Source organism: Prionailurus bengalensis, chromosome B3 (assembly GCF_016509475.1).
Source record: "Prionailurus bengalensis isolate Pbe53 chromosome B3, Fcat_Pben_1.1_paternal_pri, whole genome shotgun sequence".
Taxonomy (NCBI): domain Eukaryota; kingdom Metazoa; phylum Chordata; class Mammalia; order Carnivora; family Felidae; genus Prionailurus; species Prionailurus bengalensis.
Window position 1 is genome coordinate 61,007,936 of NC_057355.1, and position 26,213 is coordinate 61,034,148.

A 26,213-nucleotide genomic window follows, 5' to 3' on the forward strand; every position below is an offset into this window, starting at 1 on the left:
GGTCTAAAAAATTAGCCTCCCAGGAAAAGTTGATAAGCTGATCATGGGATTCCTGCTCTTACCATATCCTAATGGAAATCTTTTCTTACAAACACTTGTGGTTTTTTTTGTTTTGTTTCTTGTTTTTCCAAAGGAGAAGGGAAAATTTAACTTGGAAATGGGGGAAAAAGGAAAAAGGCACAATTAGAAGACTTCTAGAATGTGTTGTTTATCTTGACTTGTACCATTTTTTTGGTAAATTCAATCATATTAGATTTTACCTGAATGTGGAATAAATTTGTTATGTAAATTCATTTGTTTTAGACATTTTAGGAATAGCTACGTTAATTAGTTTTATTAACATGTCAACTCCATTGTATTTTGCATGTCAAGGAACCCTTTGGGTTTTTTTATTCCTGACTTTATTAAAGGTTTGAGAAGACAACAGGTTATCAGTCTGACAGTCATAGATCACAGGAAGGAGTAAATAAGAGAAATGCTAGAAAAATCAAGCAGCATCTCAATTCTCCAGAATAGTCTTCACAGAATGGCATCATTATAATGCTGGAAATGAATTCACAAATTTCACACACCTTAGTGCTGGTTCACAAGCTCCTCAGGTGTTTTCCAGGTACAGCCTAAAATTGGCCCCTGTATTTGTTGGGCAGTATGGGACTGAAGAGACACTGGCCCCTCCAGGTTGGCAGGTCGCAGATTTAATAAGCAAGGGAACTTACATACCAGGCTTGTCTTCAGAAGTTACAAGATGAGTAGGTCTCCAAATCCTTCCACAAAATCTCAGGTTCTATGTAGAGGCCTTAACTGGGTTCAATCATGTATACCGTACAGATATTCTCAGCACCACATTATCTCAAGGTTATGTCCTTGGGGGCACTTTCTGGGAGTGGGGAAAACAAGTAGAACCCACATTCCAAGAATAGGGAAGTGGGTGAGGAGCTTCGCAGTCGGTGAGTTCAAGCCCCTCGTCGGGCTCTGGGCTGATGGCTCAGAGCCTGGAGCCTGCTTCCGATTCTGTGTCTCCCTCTCTCTCTGCCCCTCCCCTGTTCATGCTCTGTCTCTGTCTCAAAAATAAATAAACGTTAGTAAATAAATAAAGTAGACCTCACTCTTACCTCAAGTTTTTGAATCAGATAACCTATAGGCCTATACTTTATGTATTTTTTTTTTTTTTTGAGAGAGAGAGACAGGGTGCAAGTGAGTGAGGAGCAGAAAGAGAGAGGAGAGAATCCCACAAGGGGCAGAGACAGAGAGGGAGAGAGAGAAGTGGGCTCACCCAAAGCAAGACTCGAACTCAGGAACTGTGAGATCATGACATGAGCTGAGGTTAGATGCTTAACCGACTGAGCCACCCAGGCACCCTATATGCCTATACTTTAAATGTAGACACTACAGACAACCTATCACAAGATTCAGACAAGGGCCACAAAATTTTAGCTAGAAATTACAGGTTCATTTTTTTTTTTAATTTTGAAAAAGACACACTAGACAAAACAACCAGGCATATCAATTTTTGTTTACACACACACACACACAGGAAATCACATGAAGAAGAAACATAGTAAGATCTTTGAAAACAAGGCTGCTCTTGAACAAATTTCTGATGAAATACAAAACCTTGTTTAAGTGTCTAGGAAACGTTAATGTTCAAGATATTACGACCACTCTTCTATATCCCATTTGCAAAAGTAGCAAAGTAGGCTTCAAAACATGATCCTGGGTTGTTCTGGCAGTTTTTTGGCAAGGATCCTGCTTCCTTATGAACAAGTACTTTGCTCAGTCACTGTGTTGAGGTCTTCTTGTTAAGGAGTATGATGAATATAAGGATCAGTGAACCCTGGTGATACAGAGAATGCAACAGCATAAAAATACTGATGCTTACATCTTTTTTTAAAGCAAAAGAAACCACCTGTGGCTTAGTATTAGCAAGTATTATTATGCCACTCTCTTTTTTATTTATTTATTTTTTAATTTTTTTTTTAATATTTTTTTCAACGTTTATTTATTTTTTGGGGGACAGAGAGAGACAGAGCATGAACGGGGGAGGGGCAGAGAGAGAAGGAGACCCAGAATCAGAAACAGGCTCCAGGCTCTGAGCCATCAGCCCAGAGCCCGACGCGGGGCTCGAACTCACGGACCGCGAGATCGTGACCTGGCTGAAGTCGGACGCTCAACCGACTGCGCCACCCAGGCGCCCCACCACTCTCTTTTTATATGTACAATAATCTCAAGCAAAATATGTGAGCATTTTGTAAGGGAAACTTCTAAAAGTTTTAGATAACAGGGCTTTTTCTATTCTTTGTTCTATCTTCCTTCTTTGCCTATTCATAAGGCTACCAGAAGTTTCTTCATGTCTCAGGGTCTTGAACACCTCCCCCCTCAGGTTTGATACATTTGGAAGATTCGTAGGATTCAGCATATCATTGTATCCATGGCTATGATTTATTACAACAAAAGCACACAGAGTAAAACAGCAAAGGGAAAAGGTGCATGGGGTAAAGTCCAGGGGAAATCAGGTACAACCTTCCAGAGTCCTCTGCTAGTTGAGTCACACAGGATGTGCTTAATTCTCCCAGCAACCAAGGCAGAACATGTGTGAAATGTTGTCTTTCATGGAAGCTCATTAGAAATGCAATGCCCAGGGTTATTTTCATGTGCTGGCCATATGTACCTTCTGCTTAGCATGTACCAAAATTCTAGACTCCCAGAAGGAAAGGTGGTCAGCACAAACCACATTGTACAGGGGCACCTGGGTGGCTCAGTCGGTTAAGCATCTAACTTTAGCTCAGGTCATGATTTCACAGTTTTTGAGTTTGAGTACTGCTTCAGACTCTGTGCTGACAGCTCAGAGCCTGGAGCTTGCTTGGATTCTGTGTCTCCTTCTCTCTCTGCCCCTCCCCGCCTCGTGCTCCTTCTCTCTCTCAAAAGAAAAAGCATTAAAAAAAATAATAAGACCCCCACCAAAAACTACACTGTACAAACACTTCAGTCATAGCGAGCAACTCTTATTAGTGAGATTGGGAATGGAAGGAACCCTCCTGAAATCTTAAGTTCCCAGAAGCCATCTAAGCAGGCTTTATAAGCAGGCCTTTCATAAGCCTGCTACATTTGCTCTTTTGTATGCACTTAGTAACTTTCCCACAGGAAAAATCAACATACTTTCAGGTGCAAGAAGACTCTTCTAATTCAGAAACAAACATTTACAAAGATATAATAGGGACACCTGGGTGGCTTAGTCACGTGTCCGACTCTTGATTTTGGCTTGAGTCATGATCCGTGTTGGGCTCTGCGCTGACAGTGCGGAGTCTGCTTGGGATTCTCTCTCTCCCTCTCTCTCTGCCTCTCCTCTACTTGTGCTCTCTCTCAAAATAAATAAACTTTAGGGGCGCCTGGGTGGCGCAGTTGGTTAAGCGTCCGACTTCAGCCAAGTCACGATCTCGCGGTCCGGGAGTTCGAGCCCCGCGTCAGGCTCTGGGCTGATGGCTCGGAGCCTGGAGCCTGTTTCCGATTCTGTGTCTCCCTCTCTCTCTGCCCCTTGCCCGTTCATGCTCTGTCTCTCTCTGTCCCAAAAATAAAAAAAATAAAAACGTTGAAAAAAAAAAACTTAGGGGCGCCTAGGTGGCGCAGTCGGTTAAGCGTCCGACTTCAGCCAGGTCACGATCTCGCGGTCCGGGAGTTCGAGCCCCGCGTCAGGCTCTGGGCTGATGGCTCAGAGCCTGGAGCCTGTTTCCGATTCTGTGTCTCCCTCTCTCTCTGCCCCCCCCCCCCCGTTCATGTTCTCTCTCTGTCCCAAAAATAAATAAACGTTGAAAAAAAAATTTTAAAAAAAATTTTTTTTAATAAATAAATAAATAAATAAACTTTAAAAAATAAAAAGAAGACATAAAAGGGTCCACTGAGTGAGATATAGCTAAGGCACTCATGTTAATAAATTGTCATAGTTGTATTTGATCTTCAAGAGTTTTACTGTAAAGTAGAATGAAAATATATGAAAAACAAAGGAAAACTCAATTTGGTCTTAATGAAGTTGGAATCTTAGTGCTTTTCAATACAAAGAGGGCTCTTTCAGTATTGCTAGCAGCAGAGCTTATGAATGCCCATATTACATACAACTGGCTAGAAACAGACTTTGCATGACTACATGTAATTAAGCAAAAATAAACCATTGACAATCACTTGGCATTAACAGTTTGGATATGAACTTTAGAAGTAAAAGGTAAAGATGGCATTATAGCATCTTGTTTATGAAGATAATTTTCTTCAGCTAGTATTTTGGGGATACAAGAGGAAACTTCCTTTTGTTGTTCTTGCCACTTGAGTATATTCTCTGCCAGTTCTTCTGTCTCAGTCACCAAAATATCCATTTGTGCTAAAGCCTTGCTCTGTAACATTTGAAAGAAGGGGAAAACAGGAGAAATTACATCTGTCATCAATACATCAGTATTATATCATAAATGGTTATGATAACAAAAGTTTACACCGGACATTTTCTAGCCCCTTAATACAAAGGCTTCTTAAAATTGTGCTCTCCTCATCTATTACAGCACACGTGTTTTCTTTGTGAGTTCATTTCTCTTTTGTCTTCAATTATCACTTCAAAGCAGATGACCCACAATCTATATTGTAAAACTTATCTCCTTCCTAAAATTCAGTCCTATATTTCAGTTTATTGAAAATCTCCACCTCAATGTACATTTAAGAACGCAATTTAACTGCAGTTCAACAATGATTAAAGGTTTACTCTCTGTGCAAGGCATGTCAGAAAACAAACTCATTAGCTTTTTTGATTTCTTGCTCCTATTCACCCTGGAGTCACCAAGGCTAGATACTTTATTGCCTTGGATGTGTCCCTTGTCCAAAGAGTAGACACATTCTAGGAATGTGACATCCCAAATCTCAAAATCTACATAATCCTTTGTTTATCTATGCTTTAAATCTTTTATCTGAATACCTGTATTTATTCTCCAAGTTTCTCTGTCATTGGTTCCTCTGCACAGTCCTCTAACCTACAGCTTTAATGTACACAGAAAACACCTGAGGAACTTATAAACCGTGGATTCAGATTCTGAAGGTCTAAGGTGAACGAAGCCTTCAATTCTGCATTTCTAACAAGGTTTTAGGTGATGCTGATGCTGTCTGCGTATACTTTGTGAGACTCCATCTATTCTATCCAATATTTTCTCTATTAAGGTATAATTCTGATCAAGTCACTTCTCTGTGTCCTTCTCTAAAAAACAAAACAAAAAACTATTTAAACTGTTGACTGTTCCCCAGTACTCAGATAGTAAAGTCTAAACTTCTTAGTCTGGTTTTCAAAGCATTCCATAAACTAACCCTGAATTAATCTCCCTTTCAATACCTTTATGTATCAGCCAAAGTGGAGTACCACTCTTGCCCCAAACTACCAGTGCTAATTTTCATATCTTTCTTCACACTGCTGCTTTGGCCCATACTATTCTTTCTGATGCAAAATTCACTGATTTTTCTGGTCACTACTAACTACTATGTAAAACTTTATTAAAATATTCTTACCCCACTCTACTCCCAATCTCCCTAAAGTACAAGCAATCCCTCCCTTTTCTTTGCTTAATAGACAGCATCTTCTTTATAATTCTCTGCTGTATTCATGGCACAAAAGTAGTATTTTAAAGTAGAAAATATCCTACAGGTTTCTCACTAAATCTTGAGAATTTGGGAGCAGGGATTGGTTATATCCGTTTATCTCTCCTAACACCTATAGCAAAGTCCCTAGCACAATAAAAAGAACACATATTTATTAAATATTGGAATTTTGGAATAAAACACTGTAAAATGACTTCTAAAAAAGCTTAAAAAAAAGAGAGAGAGAAAGCATCTTAATTAAAAAAAATAATTCATTCAAGGGTGTCTGGGTGGCTTAGTCGGTTAAACATCCGACTTTGGCTCAGATCATGATCTCGGGGTTTGTGGGTTTGAGCTCTGCATCGGGCTCTGTGCTGACAGCTCAGAGCCTGGAGCCTGCTTTGTATTCTGTGTCTCCTTTGCTCTCTGCCCCTCCCCCCATCTCAAAAATAAATAAGCATTAAAAAAAACAATTCATTCAAAGTATTAGCCATCAAAAAGTTAAACAAAGATCACACATTTGAGCTTCTACTATAAAAGAACTAAAGAGCCAAATGCAATATAAAGTAGTTGAGGTACTTAAATGCTACTGTTAATACTCACCATTTTCTTTAGATTTTCATCTAAATGAGGGATATTTCTAATTGTTTCAAGATGGTTTTCTAATCTTTCAATGAAAGTCACTGCCAACTCCAGCATATGTACCATGTATCTGAAAGAGGGAGAAAAAAGTCAACTATTTTCTTTTTAGTTATTTTGTGTCCCCCCTTTCCCTTTAATTAGGATTTTTAATAAAAGAGAATTACAAGCAACCCAGTGAGCCAATAATAACTGTTCTGCATTCATGGAAATACCAGTGATAAAAATGTCACTCTCTTTCACTTTAAGGAGAAATTAACTTGTCATCCAAACAGAAAAACAGAGACAACACTAATCCAATTTGGTACCCAACCTAATAGACAAAACTTAATGTTAATCATTTTCTCATATAAGTAAAGAAATTTCCCTAGATTAAATCTCATTCCATTTCAATCTACTCATTTTCAGTGAAGGGTGAAGACAATAAGGATAAATGTACTTGACTGAAACAGGCTACACGTAAAACCACTTTGAATCTTTGCATTTGCAAAATGCTTTAAAATCATTACTTACTTTTTCTGATATAATATACAATGTACACATTAATGGTATTTTACTGTACTGAATAGATACTGAATATACCCTCATGAATGGAATTTTTATATTTATTCTTTTCCACAAGATAAAAAAATCTGACACTTTTTTTTTTTTAACGTTTATTTATTTTTGAGACAGAGAGAGACAGAGCATGAACGGGGGAGTGTCAGAGAGAGAGGGAGACACAGAATCTGAAACAGGCTCCAGGCTCTGAGCCATCAGCACAGAGCCTGACGCGGGGCTTGAACTCATGAACCGCGAGATCATGACCTGGGCGGAAGTCGGGCACTTAACCGACTGAGCCACCCAGGTGCCCCAAAAATCTAACACTTAAGAGAGGTACTATTGACTTGCTTGGGCTTATCCAATAAGGCACAGGTGGAGAAAGTTATCAGTCAGATCCCCATATGTTTGCTTCTTTACTGTTATTTATGATTATACTTGCAATACTCTTATGGGGAGAAGAGCAACAGAAAGCATGCCCATTCTATGGATTGGGAAATAGAGGCTTAAACAAATCATTTGCACAAGGCTTTGAAGCCTACAAACAGCAGAAATGAGATCAGACTTTTTTAAATTAGAGAGTGACTTTTCTAATTTCTTTCTTAAAGTCATTATCATCATTCCTAAAACACAGTGAGCAAAAGGAATGCCTTTCTCTTCACCACAGCTTAACTGTTTAAAAGCAAAAGGTTTTCTTCTGGTTAAAGTTAATAATAATAATTAATGTTAACAGATACAATCACTAATATATTGTTTAATGAATTAATCTATGAAACAACTACTCAACATAAAATGCCCTCAGGAAACATGTGTAACTATTAATTTCTACTTTTTTAAAAAAAGAGTTTATTTATTTATTTTGAGAGAGACAGAGACAGTGCAAGTGGGGGAGGGTCAGAGAGAGAGGGAGAGAGAGGATCCCAAGCAGGCACCGCACTGTCAGCAGAGTCTGACGCTCAACCAACTCAGTCACCCAGGTGCCCCTAATTTCTACTTTTTAGTTTAACCTGTGATAAACAGCTTCAATAGGCAAGTTTTCCTGGCACATGGGTTTCAACAGTCTTTGCCGCAGGGACCTCTTTTCTTTTAGCACCGCTTCCAAATGATTATTCATGTTTTGCAGAGCATTACACTTCTGAGCTACATAAACCAGAAACATTAATTATAGTTAGCAATATAATATGACAAGTAAGTTTTAAAAATCACTACTAATTCTTTGCTTTGATCTGACTCTACCAATGTCGAAAATTAACCCATTTCCCTCCTAAATATCTCCCCTTTGCTATCTGTAATGCCCAAACCAGTTTACTTTCAACGATTTTCTCTTACTTTGCTGACAACCAAATCCAGTGCTAAATTCTTTGTCTGCATTAACTCTACTCCTAGTTTAGTTTTTATAGCCTGCCCCGTATTCTTCACATAAAATCTCTTTTCTCATCTTGGCCTCTAATATATCTTTTTAAAGTTTTATTTATTTATTTTATTTATTTGAGAGAGAGAGAGAGTGAAAGTAGGGAAGGGGCATAGAGAGAAGCTAAGAGAGAACCCCAAGCACTGACAGCCTGGATCTTGCCATGGGGCTTGATTCCACAACCCTGGGATCATGACCTGAACCAAAATCAAGAGTCAGACGCTCAACCGACTGAGCCATCCAGGCACCCCTCTGCCTCTGATATTGTACATTCATATTAAAACACAAACATTTCTCTTACAAGCTATTTCTGATTATTTCAGTATTTTGCCCAGAATTCAGTTAATGGCTGCCAAATGCCTCTTTTTTCAAATTTTTATTTTGAAAAATTTTTAAACTTACAGAAAAGTTTCATTGAACTCCCACATACATTTCACCCAGACTCACCAACTGTTAACATTTAGCTACATTTTTATTTCTTCTTTCTCCATATACCCATACATGTATTTTTGCTGATCCATTTAAGAGTAAGTTGTAGAGGGATGCCTGGGTGGCTCAGTCAGTCAAGCATTGGACTCTTGATCTCATCTCAGGTCATGATCTCTTGGTTAGTGAGTTTGAGTCCCACGTCGGGCTCTGCACTGAAGACATGGAACCTGCTTGGGGATCTCCCCCCCCCCCCCCTCTCTCTCTCTCTCTCTCTCTCTCTGCCCCTCCCCTGCTCTCTTGCTCTCTTTCTCAAAATAAATAAACTTAAAAAGAAGAATAGGGGTGCCTGGGTGGCTCAGTCAGTTAAGTGCCTGACTGGCTCAGGTCATGATCTCACAGTTCCTGGGATTGAACCCTGTGTCAGGCTCTGTGCTGACAGCTGGGAGCCTGGAGCCTACCTCAGATTCTGTGTCTCCTTTTCTCTCTGCCCCTCCCAGACTTACTCTCTGTCTCTCAAAAATGAATAAAGATTAAAAAAAAAAAAAAAAAAGAGTAAATTGTAGATATCATGAACTTTTACCCCTAAAACTTGAGCATGTATTTCCCCAAATAGCATTCTCTTATGTAATCACAAGTGTCAAATTCAGAAAATTTAACATTTTTATAATACCACCAATATATAATATAGTCTATATTGACACATCATCACCAAGTAACTCAATAATGTCCCTTAGAGCAAAAAAAAATTTTTAAGTTTATCTATTTCGAGAGAGAGAGAGAGAGAGAGAGAGAGAGAGAACATGAGCAGGGGAGGGGCAGAGAGAAAGGGAGAGAGAGAATCCCAAGCAGGCTCCACACTGTCAGTGCAGAGCCCGTTGTGGAGCTTGATCCCATGAATTGTGAGATCATGACCTGAGCCAAAATTAAGAGTCAAACACTTAACCAACTGAGCCACCCAGGCACCCCAGCAAAAGAATTTCTAACCAAGTATTCAATCCATAACCACACCGTGCTTTGGCTATCATGTTCCTTTACTCTCCTTTATTTTTTTTTTTATTAAAAAAAAATTTTTTTAAATGTTTATTTATTTTTGAGAGAGACAGAGACAGAATGTGAGTGGGTTAGGGGGAGAGAGGGAGACATAGAATCCAAAGCAGGCTCCAGGCTCCGAGCTGTCAGCACAGAGCCCGACGTGGGGCTCAAACTCAAGAGCTGTGAGATCATGACTTGAGTGGAAATCGGATGCTCAACCAACTGAACCACCCAGGCGCCCCAAGTCTCCTTTATTTTTTTTTAAAGATTAAAAAAAAATTTTTATTTTTAAGTTGGCTCTATGCCCAACATGGGGCTTGAACCTACAATCCTTAGATCAAGAGTCGCAAGCTCCACTAACTAAGCCAGCCAGGCACCCCTAGTTTCCTTTAATCTGGAAAGTTCTTTGGCCTTTGTCTTCCAAGATTTCCTGAAAAATTTCTTTTAAGTTTTTTTATTTATTTTGAGAGAGAGAGAGCACATGCACACACAGGGGAGGGGCAGAGAGAGGGAAAGCGAAAATTCCAAGCAGGCTCTGTACCATCAGTGTGGAGCCTGATGCAGGGCTCCATCCCAGGAACCATGAGATCATGACTGGAGCCAAAATCAAGAGTCCGATGCTTAACCAACCGAGCCACCCATACAGCTCTAAGCTTTCCTGAATTTGAGGAGTTCCTACCTTGGTCACTTATTATGCTATATGCACTAGTCAAGCCAATAGGACTTCTATTTGAGCACAGAAAAGAAGACTTTAGTAGCTTTGGGGCAATACCTGGAAAAGTTATGGTATATCATAATTTTACTGCCTGGTGTTTATTTAAGGTAATCCAAGAAAAAGTTGAAATTCCAATGATTGCCCATTTCCTCAAATACTTACCCAAAAAGGAAGGATGAATAACATCTGCTGCATCTTTTTCTAGTCTTAAAAGTTCAATTTCCAGGTTTTTCTACATTAGGAAGAAAAATAACACTTAGCTCATGTGGAATGCAGCCTGAAGGCTTACATTTTGGCAAAAATGGATAGTCTTTAACCTAGGAACACTGCAGGGAATGGGAGGCAGAATTTGTTACGAGAGCCTAGGGGATTTACTGCAGGTTTTTACTTTGGTGTTTAAGCCCTATTGCTGCTACTGCTACGACTACAGAAATAAACACGAATCCAGCTATGTGCTAGACACTATTCTGAGCGCAAGAGAACTACTGCTGGAATCAATTATGATTTTTTTCTTTTTCCTGTACTAGAAGCAGAAAGCAAAAAGCCCAACAAAATTTACCTGGTAGATTTCAGCTTGAATGTTTGTCATCTGCTGTAGTCTGGAGAAGTTCACAAAGCAAGAAGCTGATTTCTTAGATATATTTAACATCTCCTATTGATAAATGAACAAAGAAAGCAGCAGTATGTCATACAAAAAGTTTGTGTGCCTTGAAACAGCATGTACACATAAATAAAACATGAGGATTTATCATGTGCAACATTGCCCCTGAAAAATGAAGTACTGAAGTATAACAGTAGCAATGTGTATTTCCTGTTTTTAACATCTCTATCACAAATCTTTTGCCCAAATATTTAAAAAATAAGAAAAACAAGACTTAATCACTTTGTACTACTTCCTAAAGTACCATGCACATTATGTTTGTATTAGTGACAGCTTACCAGAGAAGGCTGCTAACAGTAAGAAGGTGGAGGCTGAGGTTGTTGGAGAATCACCTCTATACAAATCACCAAGACCCAGTCTCTGACCTTCCTGAGTCTAACATTAAAGGCTTCCCCACCATGGAATCACTTATCTGATGCATTAAAAGACCTCTCTATCGGCTAGAAGTCATTCATCCTGTGTCTTTTCACATTCTCATTCTTTTAGGCAAAGGAATGTTTTGTTCAGGTGTAATTATTTTTCTAAAAACCTTACCCGCCCTTCATCCTTTCATTTTATGCAAAATATTGCTTGCATATATAGCCACCTTAAATTGCAGGTTACTTCAGAATAAGAATATTGTTCATCCTTTCGCTTCATCCATAATTTTCTGTATCCTCTTCTCCTTTTTGAGAATGGTAGCACAGGAAAAACTTTAGAGATCTTACAGGCAAAGGATTGGGAAATGAAAGCCCATGAACTAAATGAACTAAAGTGACTGTTTTTGTGCAGCCCATAAGCTAAGAACGGTTTTTATATTTTTTAATGTTGGGGAAGAAAAATCAAAAGAAAAACAGTATTTTGTGACACATGAAAACTACATGAAATTCAAATTTCAGGATCCAGGATAAACTCAAGTGTACCCATTCATTTACTTATTACCTCTGGCTTCTTTCACACTACCACAGCCCAGTTGCAACCATATGGATCTAAAATCCTCAGATACTTATCCTCTGGCCTTTAATAGCAAAAATTTGCTAACCAATGATAACCAATTTTATAAGCATCGATTGAGTTAGGCCATGGAAGATTCAAGTATGGATGAAATAAGCTCTCTGTCCTTTAGTAAGCTCATGATGGATGAAAAGGGAAAGGTATTCTTGTACTAACACATACGTGAGACGAAGGGGAAGATGAATCTAGAAACGTAGTTTCCTGCGTCATCATGGAAGATCTTGATAAATGCAGAAAATGAGAGCAACTGAAGGTTTTCTGGTGAAGATGTAACATGATCATATATGATACATATTTTAGAAACTTAAATATTGACAGTATGGAATATAAAACTGATGAGGCTGGGGGAAAGAAGGAATGGGGAATGACTACCTAAGTGAGTATGGAGTTTCCATTGGGGATGATAAAAAAAAAAGTTTTGAAAAAAGTTTCACAACACTGTGATGGCATCATGCCACTGAAGTGTACACTTTAAGATGGTTAAAATGGTAAATTTTATGTTATGAGTATTTTACCACAATAAAACACTTAATTCTGGTAACTAGCCAACGAAATAAAACAAGTAAAAACAAACAAAAACTAGGGAAGAGATGGGACTGGAGGTTAAATATTTAGACAAGGGGCTACTACAGCATTCTACGTGAGAAGATGAGAATGTGGAATAGGTCAGTAGCAGTTAAAAAGGAAAGGAAGAGAGTGCCTGGGTGGCTCAGTGGGATAAGCGGCCGACTCTTGATTTCGGCTCTGGTCATGCATGATCTCACAGTTTGTAAGCTTGAGTCCCACACTAGGCTCCCGGTTGTTAGCACGGAGATTCTTTCTCTCCCCCTCTCTCTACCCCTCCTCGACTCAAGCTCACGCTCTCTCTCAAAATAAATAAATACACTTAAAAAAAAATGGGAAAGGAAGGTATAGATGTGAGTCCCTGGAGAGATGAAATTCATAAATCCTAGATGATATGGGGTACCAGGGATGAAGTCAAGTCAATGCTAACTCCAAGGATCCTGGCTCCAGTGACTGGACAGATAGATATGCCATTCGGTGAGGAAGATAACACAAGATATTTTACTGATGGCAAAACTGAGGATTGAGGGAGTAAAGCAGTATAGTTTAGCTTCATTCTATGTATATCATGGCTGAAATGAGGACAAATCTAATCCACTGCATTTCCATTATGTAAGTGGAAGGTAAATAAAAGTAAAACATCTCCCATTTCTCATTGTAACTTACTCATTCTCTTATCTCTCCATCCCTCCCTGTGTATACACTAATCTTAACCACACACATGGCAATCTAGTAAACTGTTGGGTTCAACAGCAGGGTAATGGAGCTTAGCCAAAAACATGCAAGAGAAACCAGTGGAAAAATAAAAATGTTTGAGGGAGAGCCAAAAGGAGAGAGGAAAGAAAGAGTAGCCAAATTTCCTAGAAATAGAAATTCTGTTTCTATTTCTACAAATAGAAATTCTAACTATTTGAGGATTCTGACTTAGCCCTATATCTTTATTTTTTTTTTTTAACGTTTATTTAATTTTGAGACAGAGAGAGACAAAGCATGAATGGGGGGAGGGTCAGAGAGAGAGGGAGACACAGAATCGGAAGCAGGCTCCAGGCTCTGAGCTGTCAGCACTGAGCCTGACGCGGGGCTCGTACTCGTGAACCACGAGATCATGACCTGAGCCGAAGTCAGACACTTAACCGACTGAGCCACCCAGGCGCCCCCACCCTGTATCTTTAAAAAAAGAAAAAAAGGCAAAGATTGGGGAATACAGAAAAGTCTTTACTGTTAATGACTGCCATTAAATATTATACACTTTATATGCCAGTAGGGTAAAGGGACAATGAAAATGAAAGGATCCTGAAAACGGGAGTCTGTTTAGGGTATTTCTGTTCATTCTGTTGCTAGGCACAAGAAGCTGAAGTCCAAGACTTTTATGTGCAATATAAAAATCCTGGGGCACCTGGATGGCTCAGTGGGTTGAGTGTCTGCTTCTTGGTTTTGGCTCAGGTCATGATCCCAGGGTTGTGAGATTGAGCCCTGTGTCCAGCTGAGCTGAGCGTGGAACTTGCTTAAGATTCATTCCCTCTCTCCCTCTACCTTTCCCTCCCTCCCTCCCTCTCCCTCCCTCTCTCTCTCTCTCTCTCTCTCTCCCTGCCCACCCCCCCACCACAAGAAAGAAAAAAAGAAAAAGAATCCCAGTAACATTGTGCACATAATATATATATATATATATATATATACATATATATATATATGTATAAACTTGTGTCTGTGGGCATACTTTCTTCTTTTTTTTCTGTCCTTTCTACTTGATACTGAATTCTAGCTGAGGGACATTAAAAGGGAGGCAGAATAGCAGAGAGTTAAGAGCAGAGCCCTTATAATGGGGGAGGGGCTACAGAGGGTAACACTGAGAAAATAACAGATATACAGTTCTATCTATATACCTCTGTGTGTGTGTGTGTGTGTGTGTGTGTGTGTGTGTGTGTGTGTGTGTATGTATTCAATAGAGCTGCCATGACTCACTAAAGCTTGCCAGAAAAACGTGTGGGACATAAGGCCACTGAAGCCATCCTAGGGCATATATCAGAGCAAATACCCCATTTATCTTACACTTAACCATACCTTTCTTTCACTAAATCATTCCCCAATGGATAGATCAAAACAGAACAAAGCGCAAACAAACTATGTTTTCTGGAAGAGTTGTATCATATAGCAATTTTAAGCATTACTCTTAAAAAAATTTTTTTTAGTGTTTATTTTTGAGAGAGAGAGAGAGACAGAGTGTGAGCAGGGGAGGGGCAGAGAGAGAGGGAGACACAGAATCTGAAGAAGGCTCCAGGCTCTGAGGCGTCAGCACAGAGCCTGATGCAGGGCTCGAACTCAGGAACCGAGAGATCATGACCTGAGCCAAAGTTGGACACTTAACCCAACTGGGCCACCCAGGCGCCCCACATTACTCTTCATTTTTAATGCACATGGGATGATATGCACTTAAGGGATAGACTAAAGAGATCCTATAACACATATGATTGTAAGATGGTCTTAAAGAGCTATGGTTGGCAAATCTTACCTGTAAGCAAAACAGGTAACTAATTAGTGCTACTTGAAGGACACTAGGAAGATCCTCTCCAGAACAACTTCCACCCCAACAAACAGCTTACTTATCAACGCCTAAAATTCTCTCAGATGTTTATTTCTTCTACCAATACACTCTAGAGGGATAATTCCCAAATGTCTTACAGTATGAGTTTAACAAATTACTTTGTTACAGAACTAAACAATACAAGTGAGACTATTAGGCAATTCGGTAGGAAGAAAACCCAGGAGAGAAGAGAGGAAGGTGAGAACTGGGGAGTGCTGTAGTTAGGTTTTGCCTATTTTCCAATGCATTCATTTGTACGCCTTTCCTCCCCCCAAATTCATAAGGGCTGGTTACTAGAGCCTCAAGTAATCTATTAGACTTCAACAGAAGTTTAAACTCTTTCAAGATAGTTTCATAGTATCATCTATCACAGTTCATCTTAGAGATGATACAATGTGTCAGAAAAGGCAGCTCTGTGATCTATTTCACTAGGTGAGTGACCTTGGATAAATTTCTTGGTCTTCTCAGGCCTTAGTTTCTTCATCTTAAAAATAGTATATGGTAGAGGTGCCTGGATGCCTCAGTCAGTTGAGCATCCAACTCTCGGTGTTGGCTCATGTTATGATTCCCGGGGTTTCCTAAGTTCAAGCCCCACAAGTGCTATGCACCGTCAGCGTGGAGCCTGCTTGGGATTCTCTCTCTGTCCCTCCCGTTCTAGCGCTTTGTCTCTCTCAAAATAAATAAATAAACTGTCTGCCTTGGACCCATAATCTCCCCCACCCTGTGTGACTCCCCTCTCTTCTACTGGCATAAAACCTGGTGTGTGTTCTCAAATAAACTTTTAAAAAATTGAAAAAAAAATAGGGCATGAAAGAATTCTCTAATGATTCTTCTAAGTATACAAAGTTGTGTATTTTCCATAAATCTTACATTATGTTCATATAGCTAATCTCTGCGGATGATTTTACCTTTCTACTTTTCCGTTTCCTTTTTAGCCAAAATCCTCAACTTGCTCGTTATCTCAAAATTTCTTTCCCTCAATCTCACTTTCCCCATTTCCTTGTCAACTTCTGCCACTTGTATTCCATTATTCCCTCACATCATTAATTTCTCCCTCTATTGGCTCCTTCCCTTTGGCATATAAACTGTTCTTGCCGAACCTAAACTACCACCCCTTGGGCTAATCTGCCTCTTCTCTCACAATTACTCCTCTCCTCCATTCACATTCCAAGGTTTTTTCGGGTCTTTTTCGTATGTATGTATGTATGTATGTAAGCATGTGTGTACGTACTGCCTTTAAAGATGCATGCTTCATCCAAAATAATATAAAAACAGGGAGGGGGACAAAACATAAGAGACATAAATATGGAGAACAAACAGAGGGTTACTCGAGGGGGTGTGGGAGGCGGGATGTGCTAAATGGGTCAGGGGCACTAAGGAATCTACTCCTGAAATCATCGTTGCACTATATGCTAACTAATTGAAATATATGCTAACTGAAAAAAAAAAAAACCTGAAAAAGACCCCAAAACTTTATTAAAAAAAAAAAAAAAAAGATGCGTGCTTCCCCTGACGCTTTTCTGTACCCAGCGCCTCCCTGCGAAAATATGCTTCAATACCTCACACCGACAAGCGTAGTTTGGGAACGTTTGTGGTGTAACTAATTATCCCTATTCCCCAAGCCTGGCACCCGTTACAATGTAGAGGAGGTAGCAATGGTGAGAAAAAGCGGGGAAGACTGGTCTTTATTATGTCTCACGAACTGACCGAGGATAACTCGCCCGCAGACACTTGAAATATCATCTTCTTGGAGCCCCGCTTTCGCACCACCACTGCAGAACTGTCACCACTGTTGCCTGGAAGGGGTTCCAACGGCATCTATTACAGTACGGCCCCTAGCCAGCACTCTCACACACACTTCGGCAGCCCAGCACCACCACCACCTCACAGCCATCTTCTGTTGCCACCGTCGGCACCCCCTTAATGACGCCATCGCCGCCCACGCACCTGAGTGACCAGCCCCGAAGCTACGAAACGGTCCAGCAGTAGCCCCGCAGCATTTCGCTCGCCCGCGCGGTCCCAGGGGTTCGCAGCAGCCATGGCTGCAAGCCACCCCCCGGATTGGCGCGGAGAGTGAGTGGAACGCACTGCGAACGCGCCGCGCAGCTCGATGACGTCACAGGGCGTTTCTTCCCGGGCGGAAGCCCGGGGAGCGCATCCCGGGAGACCGCGGGCCGCGGGTCTTCCTTTGCTGAGACGACTGTGAGCTGCGGCGTAGGAGGCGAGTCCGGCGCTCTCCGATCATTCGTAGGCTCCAGCGGCGTCCAACCTCGGAATAGCTGTGAAAGCTGCTGGACCTGGTGGTCGGGTTCTCTGTTCTCCCTTTTCTTCCTTGCCACTTTTAGTTGGCCCTCAAGATCTAGGAGTCGGCAGGAGGTGACAGCTTGGGAACGAGACCCAGCCCAGAGGCGAATAGGGTGGCTGGGTGTCTGAACTGAGCGGTGACAGCTGCGCTTCCTTCCTGCAGGGACCTGAGCCGCGGCCCTAGGATGGGAAACAGTGCCCTCCGCGCTCATGTGGAAACCGCGCAGAAAACTGGTGTCTTTCAGCTTAAGGACCGTGGGCTGACCGAGGTGAGACTGGGAGGGGACCGACCAGGGAATTTAAAGGGAGAGGGACGGCGGGGGCGGTGAAGTTACTCGGTGAGGGATTCTCCGCGCTGTGAACCCCTTTCTCCAGTTCCCCTCAGAGTTGCAGAAGCTGACCAGCAATCTAAGGACCATCGACTTGTCCAACAACAAGATCGAGAGCCTACCGCCTATGATTATAGGGAAGTTCACTCTGCTGAAGAGCCTCTCCTTGAACAACAACAAACTGAGTATGGCTTTGGCGCCTGGGAAGCTTTTGCTAGTGATCAGCTGTTAAGAAGGGTGGTTTTCTCTTACAAGCTGATTTTTGTTGTTGTTATGAAACCGTTCTGAGAGCTCAAGACGCAGGAGAAAGTCAGAGTCCTTAAAGCTATCTCTTGTAATTACACCTACAAGCCTCCTCTGGTGGTATAACGATTGGTACTGGCTTAATTTGGACTTCAAAGGGAAGATCATCTTTAGGATGTAATGTAAACAGAGTTAGTTTTGCTGCTAATTTAGAAAGGGGGATGGAATGGGAAGGGGAGGGCCTTACAAATCCCATAAAATTGCCGTCGGATTTTGCAGAGGTCCCTTTACAATGAGTCCAATATATGCATAAATGCTTTCCTGCATTTTGATGGCGCCCTCACTTTCTGAAGACTGCGTTGGAAAAAATGCAATACTTAAAAATGGCACAACATGTAGGAGTTCTATATGTGTTAACAAGAGGTATATCAGGTGGTCATATAGTTTTTATAAATTTCATCAAAGGTGTTTTTCAGCTGTATCAGATTCAGGTTTTTAATTTCTTTTCATTGCCAGCTGTTCTTCCTGATGAGTTATGCAATCTGAAAAAACTAGAGATGCTAAGCCTAAACAACAATCACTTGAGAGAGCTACCATCTACCTTTGGGCAACTGTCAGCCCTCAAGACCCTGAGCCTCTCTGGGAACCAGCTGCGAGCCCTACCACCACAACTGTGTAGCCTAAGGCACTTGGATGTGGTGGATCTTTCCAAGAACCAGATTCGGAGCATACCTGACACAGTGGGGGAGCTGCAGGTCATCGAACTCAATCTCAACCAGAACCAGGTCTAGAGCTTAAGAGTTTTTTCCTACAGCATGTGGGTTATAGTCTCCTGTATAATCTGTTGTTCTCTAAACTGTAATTGTAGAGCTGGGTATGAGGCTAGATGAGAGGTACCATCTATAGTCTGTACTAATTTTAAAGGCCAAAGGGCCATGGAATTAGTTGAGACACTGGGTGTGTTGTGTAGGTGTTTTTTAAAAGAGTGGGACAGGTAATGGGGTGAGATAATTTCAAAAGTTAAACTAATGTCTCATAAATCTTGAATTCTTCAGATCCTCTCCAAATATGCCTCTCATCATCTAGCAAGGAGCTATGTCAGGTAGAATAGAAAAAAGGCTTTAATTCATAAGTTCTTGGAGTTGGACAACAGAGATAATTCTTTGTCTCTTTTTTGACATCTTTGTCAAGTGTGTCCTGCTTTCACTGAAAAATCACCCCTAACAGGCTTTCTGGTAATAGCCCATTTCCTTGTTTAATTGTACAGCTTTAATTGTAGTATTTGAAATTTATTTCCATTACTTTGGAAGCTTTTTGGTTAGTATGCATCTGACTGGAGAAATAATCTTTGGTCTAGACATAAGTCTTAGTGAAACATTAAACATAGACTAGGTGGCCTTTAGTGTTTTGTTTTTTTTTTTTGGTGCCTACACTTCTAGATTTGCACAGTCCAATCCAGCAGTCACACGCTGCTATTAAAATTCATTTAGATTTTAAAATTAATTTCATCTGATGCCACTAGCATATTTCAAGTGCTCAAAAGCTGTATGTGGCTACCTTATTGGCTGCATATAGAACATTTCAATCATTGCGAAGCTTATTGTACAAAACTGTTCTAGATTGTAGTAATCTTACATTATGATGAGATTCAGTCTGTCTCTGTGGAGATTGGCCTCACCTTTTCCTTTACTCTTGTACGTTCTTGAGATTTTTGGAGAAAAATTATATTTGAAAAAACTTTTGGAAAAACATGGTTCAGCGACAAGTACTGGTTGCACACTCATTCCATTCACCCAGGCTGATGCCCTGTAATCACTGGTTCTGATTTTAGTGTGCACCAGATTAACCAGAAGAGCTTGTGAAGAGATCACTGGGTCCCTACCCTCAGTGTTTCTGATTCCGTAGGTCAGGGGTTGGGTCTTAGAGTTTACATTTCTACCAAGTTCCCATGTGATGGTCTGAAATGATACCAGGCAGAGTAAATATAATTTGGTGACTTGGAGCATTTAAAGGGCAAAAGAGGTGAATGAATCAGAGACAGTTGCTTGAGTGCCTAAAAGAAGATTAGAGCTACGCAGAATGGACATGCTGAGTTGATTACGATGGTGACTCATGCAAATAGAAATGTTTTACTAAAAATTGGACACATGGGCACCTGGGGGCTCAGTCAGTTAAGTGACCGGTTTCAGCTCAGTCTGAATCTCATGATTCATGAGTTTGAACCCCACATGGGGCTCTGTGCTGATTGCTCAGAGCCTGGAGCCTGCTTCAGATTCTATGACTCCCTCTCTCGCTGCCCCTCCCCCACTCACACTCTGTCTCTCTCTCAAAAGTAAAAAACGTAAAATTTTTTTTTTAATTTTTTTTTAACGTTTATTTTTTGAGACAGAGAGAGAGAGAGACAGAGCATGAACGGGGGAGGAGCAGAGAGAGAGGGAGACACAGAATCAGAAGCAGGCTCCAGGCTCTGAGCCATCAGTCCAGAGCCTGACGTGGGGCTCGAACCCACGGACCGCGAGATCGTGAGATCGTGACCTGAGCCGAAGTCGGACGCTCAACCGACTGAGCCACCCAGGCGCCCCTAAAAAACGTAAAAATTTTATTTTTAAAAAAAAAAAATTTTTTTTTCAACGTTTATTTATTTTTGGGACAGAGAGAGACAGAGCATGAACGGGCAAGGGGCAGAGAGAGAGGGAGACACAGAATCGGAAACAGGCTCCAGGCTCTGAGCCATCAGCCCAGAGCCTGACGCGGGGCTCGAACTCCCGGACCGCGAGATCGTGACCTGGCTGAAGTCGGACGCTTAACCGACTGCGCCACCCAGGCGCCCCAAAACGTAAAAATTTTAAAAACTGGACACATAGGAGTAGACTAGACGTGAGCAGATATGAACGTAGATACAGACTTTCAGGTCTTGACAGAAGTGATGAACTTTAAGGATGTGAAGAGATCCTTAAGGATGAACTTGAAAAAGATCAAATATTAAATATTAGAGACGACTGCTTGAAAAATGTCCATAGGAACAAGGCGGGGGCAGCCAAAAACCAGGAATAATTCAAAAGAAAAACCTAGTTCTTAGGTACAAGAGGGAGTTTCAAAGAAGTGGTAGCAAATCCAACGGGGAATGAGTACAGTGAAACCTTGGCTTTGGTAGTATAGTGGTCAGCATCTATGTACAAATAAAACCTTGGCAGTAAATGCACCAAAATGTTTATGATGGCAGATTGGATAACTTTTTTCTTTAAATTTATGTGATCCTCAAATTTCCTATAATGAACAGTGCTTTTATTAGAACATTTTGTTTCTAAAAAGCCACTGGTGACCTTCAAAAAGCATCTTTTTTCCAAAAAAGTGGAGGAGGAGTAACAGAAGCTGGATAACACAGGCTTCGGGAGTGAGTAGGTAGTGAGAAAATGGAGGTGGTAAAAGAAAGAACTAGGACAAATGGTCACGTTTTTGTTTTAATTTAGTAAAAAAAAAAAATAACCATCATAGTAGTGCTTTTGCTTTTTCCTATGACTCTTTTTTGTTGTTGTTCAATAGATATCTCAGATCTCAGTAAAGATATCTTGCTGTCCTCGTCTTAAAGTTCTTCGCCTGGAAGAGAACTGTCTTGAGCTCAGCATGCTTCCACAGAGCATCCTCAGTGACTCCCAGATCTGTCTGCTTGCTGTGGAAGGCAACCTTTTTGAAATAAAGAAACTTCGAGAACTGGAAGGCTATGATAAGGTATGTATTAGTGTACTTCATCTCTGTCCCAGAGATGAGGACAGTGAAGTAACCCCCATGAATGTATACCTACAGGATATATGCATAATCCTGTTTACATCAACAGGATTTGTCCCCCAATTTGGAGGTGGATTCTAAGAAGCAAATGGTATTGTGCCAAGACCATTTTTCCTCCAGACAGCTTATTGTAAAGCATCTTTGTTTTTTGATGAGTGTCCCTGTTAAAATATATGTGAAAAAAAACAACCCAAACTATGTGTTTTTATTTGCATTTACAATAGGTTGATTTTGCAGGGAATGAAAAAGAACATATCCAATAAAAACCTAAGTGAAAATCATCATATAAAATCCTAATTAAGGGTGGCTGGGTGGGTCATTTGATTGAGTCTGACTCTTGATTTCAGCTCAGGTTGTGATCTCCCTGTCACAGGATCAAGCCCCACATTGGGCTCCACACTAAGTGTGGAGCCTGCTTGGGATTCTCTCTCCCTCTGTCTCTCTCTGCCACTCCCCCTGCTTTCTCTCTCACACACGCTTTCTCAAAATAAATAAAAATTTTTAAAAATCCTAATTAAAAAAAGGCTGATTTTCGCTTATGCCAAGATACCACATATTCTTCTTTCATGATTTTTAGTACATGGAGAGGTTCACGGCCACTAAGAAGAAGTTTGCATGATGTTCTCCAGGAGCATGGGAACCATATAGGACACTGACTTGGAATCTGTTGCAATCTGGCTGAATCAGAGGCTCCTGTTGTTGTCAAGGATTATCTGCAGTAAGGAGATGATACTCCAGATTATATTTTGCTCAATGATCTTTTTCCTTTCCAGGACTCGTCTTAAATAAGCTAAAAGAAATCAAGAGACAATAAGAGCCTTCCATTTTGAGTCATGGATAGGGCAGAGACAATGTCGATCATCAAAACCATCATTAGTCTGCCTTTAAGAAACCAGTAGCTAGTTGCTATTTATACAGTGAAGGGATGCTGCCCGGTAACAGAATCACTCCATATCACAGCTTGAAATTTCATGTTTAGTTTCAGTGTATAAGCTTTCATAAAGTTGACTGCCATTCCACCTGTGTTAACATTTTGTATTTTTATGAAATTCAAATAATTTGTGAGAGGCTACTATGGTTAATCTAAGGATTTATGATTTCATTTCAGTCCATCAATTCAATTGCAGTGTTTATACTTGGAATTTAGAATGTACATAAATATGTGACTGTCTTGTTTAAAAGTGTACTGTCAGAGAAGCACCAATACAACACTAAGAGATGTGTCCCCAAGGCTGCAGTAGCAAATTTTTTACTATTGCAGGTGCCTTATTGGTAGAGAGCTTTGAAGAGCTAAAACCATATATGCAAAACTTGTAAGATACAAAGGGTTTTAATAATCAAGATTTTCCCGAAACTTTGTTAGAAATAATGTCTTATTTCTGGTAATCCTTTTCCCTTTTTGTATTTATAATTCTAATCAAATTACCAATCAAAAAACTATATAATATTTTAAAATAACTGTGTTTATAAAGCTTATTCTCTGGGTGAGAGAATATACTAAATAAAGAATTTTTAATGAACTTTGACTGGAAAAAGGGTTAATCCTTCTTCCATCAAAGGAAGAAGACAGGAGAAAATTTAACCTGTATGTGGTCCTTTGTTTGAAAGTAAAGTGATTAGGAAACATTTCATGTTCTTGTTAAGGTCGCAGGAGTACTGAAATGCCTTCATGTGACCGATAAGCATTTCATTTTGCAGTACTGGAACCATGTTTTTATTAAGAGAAACTAAAATTTACAAAGGTATATGATTTTATGTTGTTACTGACATGAACATTTAGATAACTACCACTCTGTAATTTCCTGAGGTTTTGTCTTTCTCAGGGCAATTTAGCGTGTATTGTCAGTTCTTCTTTTATAAACCTAGTTTAACCATTAAGCCAATAGATCACAACAGCTTAGTGTTTAAACTATATGAAGAAGTCTCTCTGACCCTAAATCTGATATGGATATTCTCTATTTTCCATGTTATTTTCTGTTTCTCATCATGGGGAAGGATGGGCTGCCAGTTTATCATTACCAATTGAGTTTGGCTTTTTATAAACTTTAATGCTTAACCTTTTTGATCTACTAAACAATGTTTCTCTAAATTTTTTTTTATCAGTACTTAACATCTAATAAATCAGAACTTATAAATAACTTAAATGTCCCCATTTAATTAATTGGAATTAAAAAAAAGTCCCTCCTGAGAATCAGTGACTGCTAGCTTTCATAACTTGGACCCAGCCTTATTTCCAGATACCCCTTCTTCACTCTCATGTGCCTGCTCAGTCACACCAGATTATTCTCCTTAAACCCACAGTGCAGGGTCTCTCCTGTAATTTGCCTTTACATTGTTTGCTCAGTCAGGAATGCCCTCTCTAAAATGCTCCTCTCTAAAACCCATTTTAAGTCTAAGCCAAATTAATTAATCCCCCATCTGTTATGATAGCACTTCTCACATTCTATATTCATCTGTCCCTTGTTCGAACGAGCTACTTGTGGGCAGGAGCTATGTAAAGTAACATGCTCAGATTTATAGTGCACAAGTATTTAGACTTAACTATGAGCTGACATAATGAAGTTGGTTTACTAGTATGTGGTCTGGAGACCCATATTCTAGTTTGGCCACCAGCCCTAAGTCACCCACATTTTTTTAGAGCTTGGTTGGAAGTCATTGTAGTATATTAAGATCATGGGCCTTGGAGTTAGAAAGATCCTGATTTGAATCCACAGTATTTCATTTACTACCTCTGTGAATTTGTGCAATTCATTCCCATCTGTAATATGGGGAATACCTCCTAACGTTTCAAGTATGAGGATATGGTAAAAAGATACATAAGGCATTTAGCAGAGTGCACACAACAGAGTAAGCAATCAATAAATGCTGCCATTTATTTCATCTGTAAGGCATTAAAATAGAAGTGAAGTTATATAGAAATGGAAGGCTTGCAGCAAATAACTACATTTAAAAGGATAAAAACAAATGACTAGAGAATAAGGAACTTGAATACCAATCTGAAAAATACAAATCTGATTAGGAATGTAATTGGATAACCTGGAATTTTAGTAAGAGTGACCTAAAGAAAATAACATGTAAAGAGATGAATTTTGGGGCACCTAGGTAGTTCACTCAGCTAAGCATGACTACTGGTTTAGGCTCGGGGTTGTGGTCTCAAGGTCAAGCCCCACGTTGGGGTCTGTGCTGGGTGTGGAGCCTGTTTAAGATTCTCTTTCTCCCCTGGGGCACCTGGGTGGCTCAGGAGGTTAAGCATCCGACTTCATCTCAGGTCATGATCTCACAGTTAGTAGGTTTGAGCCCCGTGTTAGGCTCTGTGCAGATGCTGTGTCTCCCTCTCTCTGCCCCTCCCCTGCTCATGCTCTGTCTCTCTCTCTCTCTCTCAAAAATAAAATTAAGGGGCACCTGGGTGGCGCAGTCGGTTAAGCGTCCGACTTCAGCCAGGTCACGATCTCGCGGTCCGGGAGTTCGAGCCCCGCGTCAGGCTCTGGGCTGATGGCTCTGAGCCTGTTTCTGATTCTGTGTCTCCCTCTCTCTCTGCCCCTCCCCCGTTCATGCTCTGTCTCTCTCTGTTCCAAAAATAAATAAACGTTGAAAAAAAAAATTAAAAAAAAAATAAATAAAATTAAAACTAAGAATGTTTGGGTTAGGAGATTCATAATTCACGCATGACATGAAAAGATCTAGAGTTGAAGTGTAGTAACAAGGATGAAGGAAGTGTGAACGAAGAAAAAATAGGTACAACTATTGGGGATAAACATAATTGTTATTCTAAGATTGGAGACTCGAAGAGGGAGCTTACTGTTAAAAAATATATATATTCGGGGAGAATACTATTTTTGAACTTCTTAGTTGTAGGTTAGTGTTATGCTCAAGGTCATACAAGTAAATGACCAAAGTGAAATTTCAAAGCAGGTGGTCAGACTCTAGAGCTGTGTTAACCACTTTTAGTTACTGCCTTTCAAAAGTACTGGAAAACAAGTTTCCAGATAATGTTACATGAGAAAATCAGAGAAGTCTTTTTAAGTCAATAGCATCTATTTCTAATGCATTATGGACCTAATTTCCATGGCCTCAATCCCTCTTCTTTCTCAGCAGAAGCTTTGGAAGAGTTTGTAACCTGGGATCCATAGATGGGCTTTCAAGACCCATGGATGCAAGATTCTTATTTATGCATGATTCACATCTGTGTTTATCTATTTCTCTGGGGAGATAGACTATGATGTCTTTCATCAAATTACAAAGGGATTCACCAAGAGCTCCACCCAAAAGACAATAGCAACTATAATTTATTAAGCTCTTACGTTCACTGGGTGCTGCTCTCAGTACTTTACATAATAGCACAATGAGTTCCTGTGACAACTCTATGGAGTAAGAATTGTTAATCCCCA

General features: G+C 40.3%; 2 protein-coding genes across 12 annotated transcripts; one reads left to right on the forward strand and one right to left on the reverse strand.

Moving 5' to 3' along the window:
- Nucleotides 1–1,428: 1,428 nt before the first annotated feature.
- Nucleotides 1,429–17,252, reverse strand: HAUS2 (HAUS augmin like complex subunit 2). Of its 5 annotated transcripts, none has more exons than XM_043554123.1 (7): nucleotides 16,871–17,075; nucleotides 10,924–11,016; nucleotides 10,527–10,596; nucleotides 7,785–7,917; nucleotides 6,202–6,310; nucleotides 4,280–4,379; nucleotides 1,429–1,792 (listed from the first exon to the last, which is right to left on the reverse strand). In XM_043554123.1, exons 1-7 carry the CDS (start codon nucleotides 16,979–16,981, stop codon nucleotides 1,755–1,757), a joined length of 654 nt encoding a protein of 217 aa, XP_043410058.1. In that variant the 5' UTR covers nucleotides 16,982–17,075; the 3' UTR covers nucleotides 1,429–1,754. The 5 variants fall into 5 exon arrangements, with proteins under 5 accessions (XP_043410058.1, XP_043410060.1, XP_043410057.1 ...); XM_043554125.1 differs by lacking the exons at nucleotides 1,429–1,792; nucleotides 16,871–17,075 and adding exons at nucleotides 11,560–11,689; nucleotides 17,111–17,211 and having other exon boundaries at nucleotides 3,920–4,379; XM_043554122.1 differs by lacking the exons at nucleotides 1,429–1,792; nucleotides 16,871–17,075 and adding an exon at nucleotides 17,111–17,252 and having other exon boundaries at nucleotides 3,920–4,379.
- On the forward strand, nucleotides 17,235–26,125 carry LRRC57 (leucine rich repeat containing 57). Of its 7 annotated transcripts, none has more exons than XR_006293036.1 (7): nucleotides 17,354–17,539; nucleotides 17,631–17,736; nucleotides 17,843–17,981; nucleotides 18,556–18,824; nucleotides 21,583–21,768; nucleotides 22,403–22,543; nucleotides 25,918–26,125. XR_006293036.1 is itself a non-coding variant. In XM_043554131.1 (6 exons), the coding sequence occupies exons 2-6, from the start codon at nucleotides 17,653–17,655 to the stop codon at nucleotides 22,442–22,444; spliced, it is 720 nt and encodes a 239-aa protein (XP_043410066.1). In that variant the 5' UTR covers nucleotides 17,235–17,466; nucleotides 17,631–17,652; the 3' UTR covers nucleotides 22,445–23,963. The 7 variants fall into 7 exon arrangements, 5 of the variants coding, with proteins under 5 accessions (XP_043410066.1, XP_043410063.1, XP_043410064.1 ...); XR_006293037.1 differs by having other exon boundaries at nucleotides 25,921–26,125; XM_043554131.1 differs by lacking the exon at nucleotides 25,918–26,125 and having other exon boundaries at nucleotides 17,235–17,466; nucleotides 22,403–23,963.
- Nucleotides 26,126–26,213: the final 88 nt, after the last annotated feature.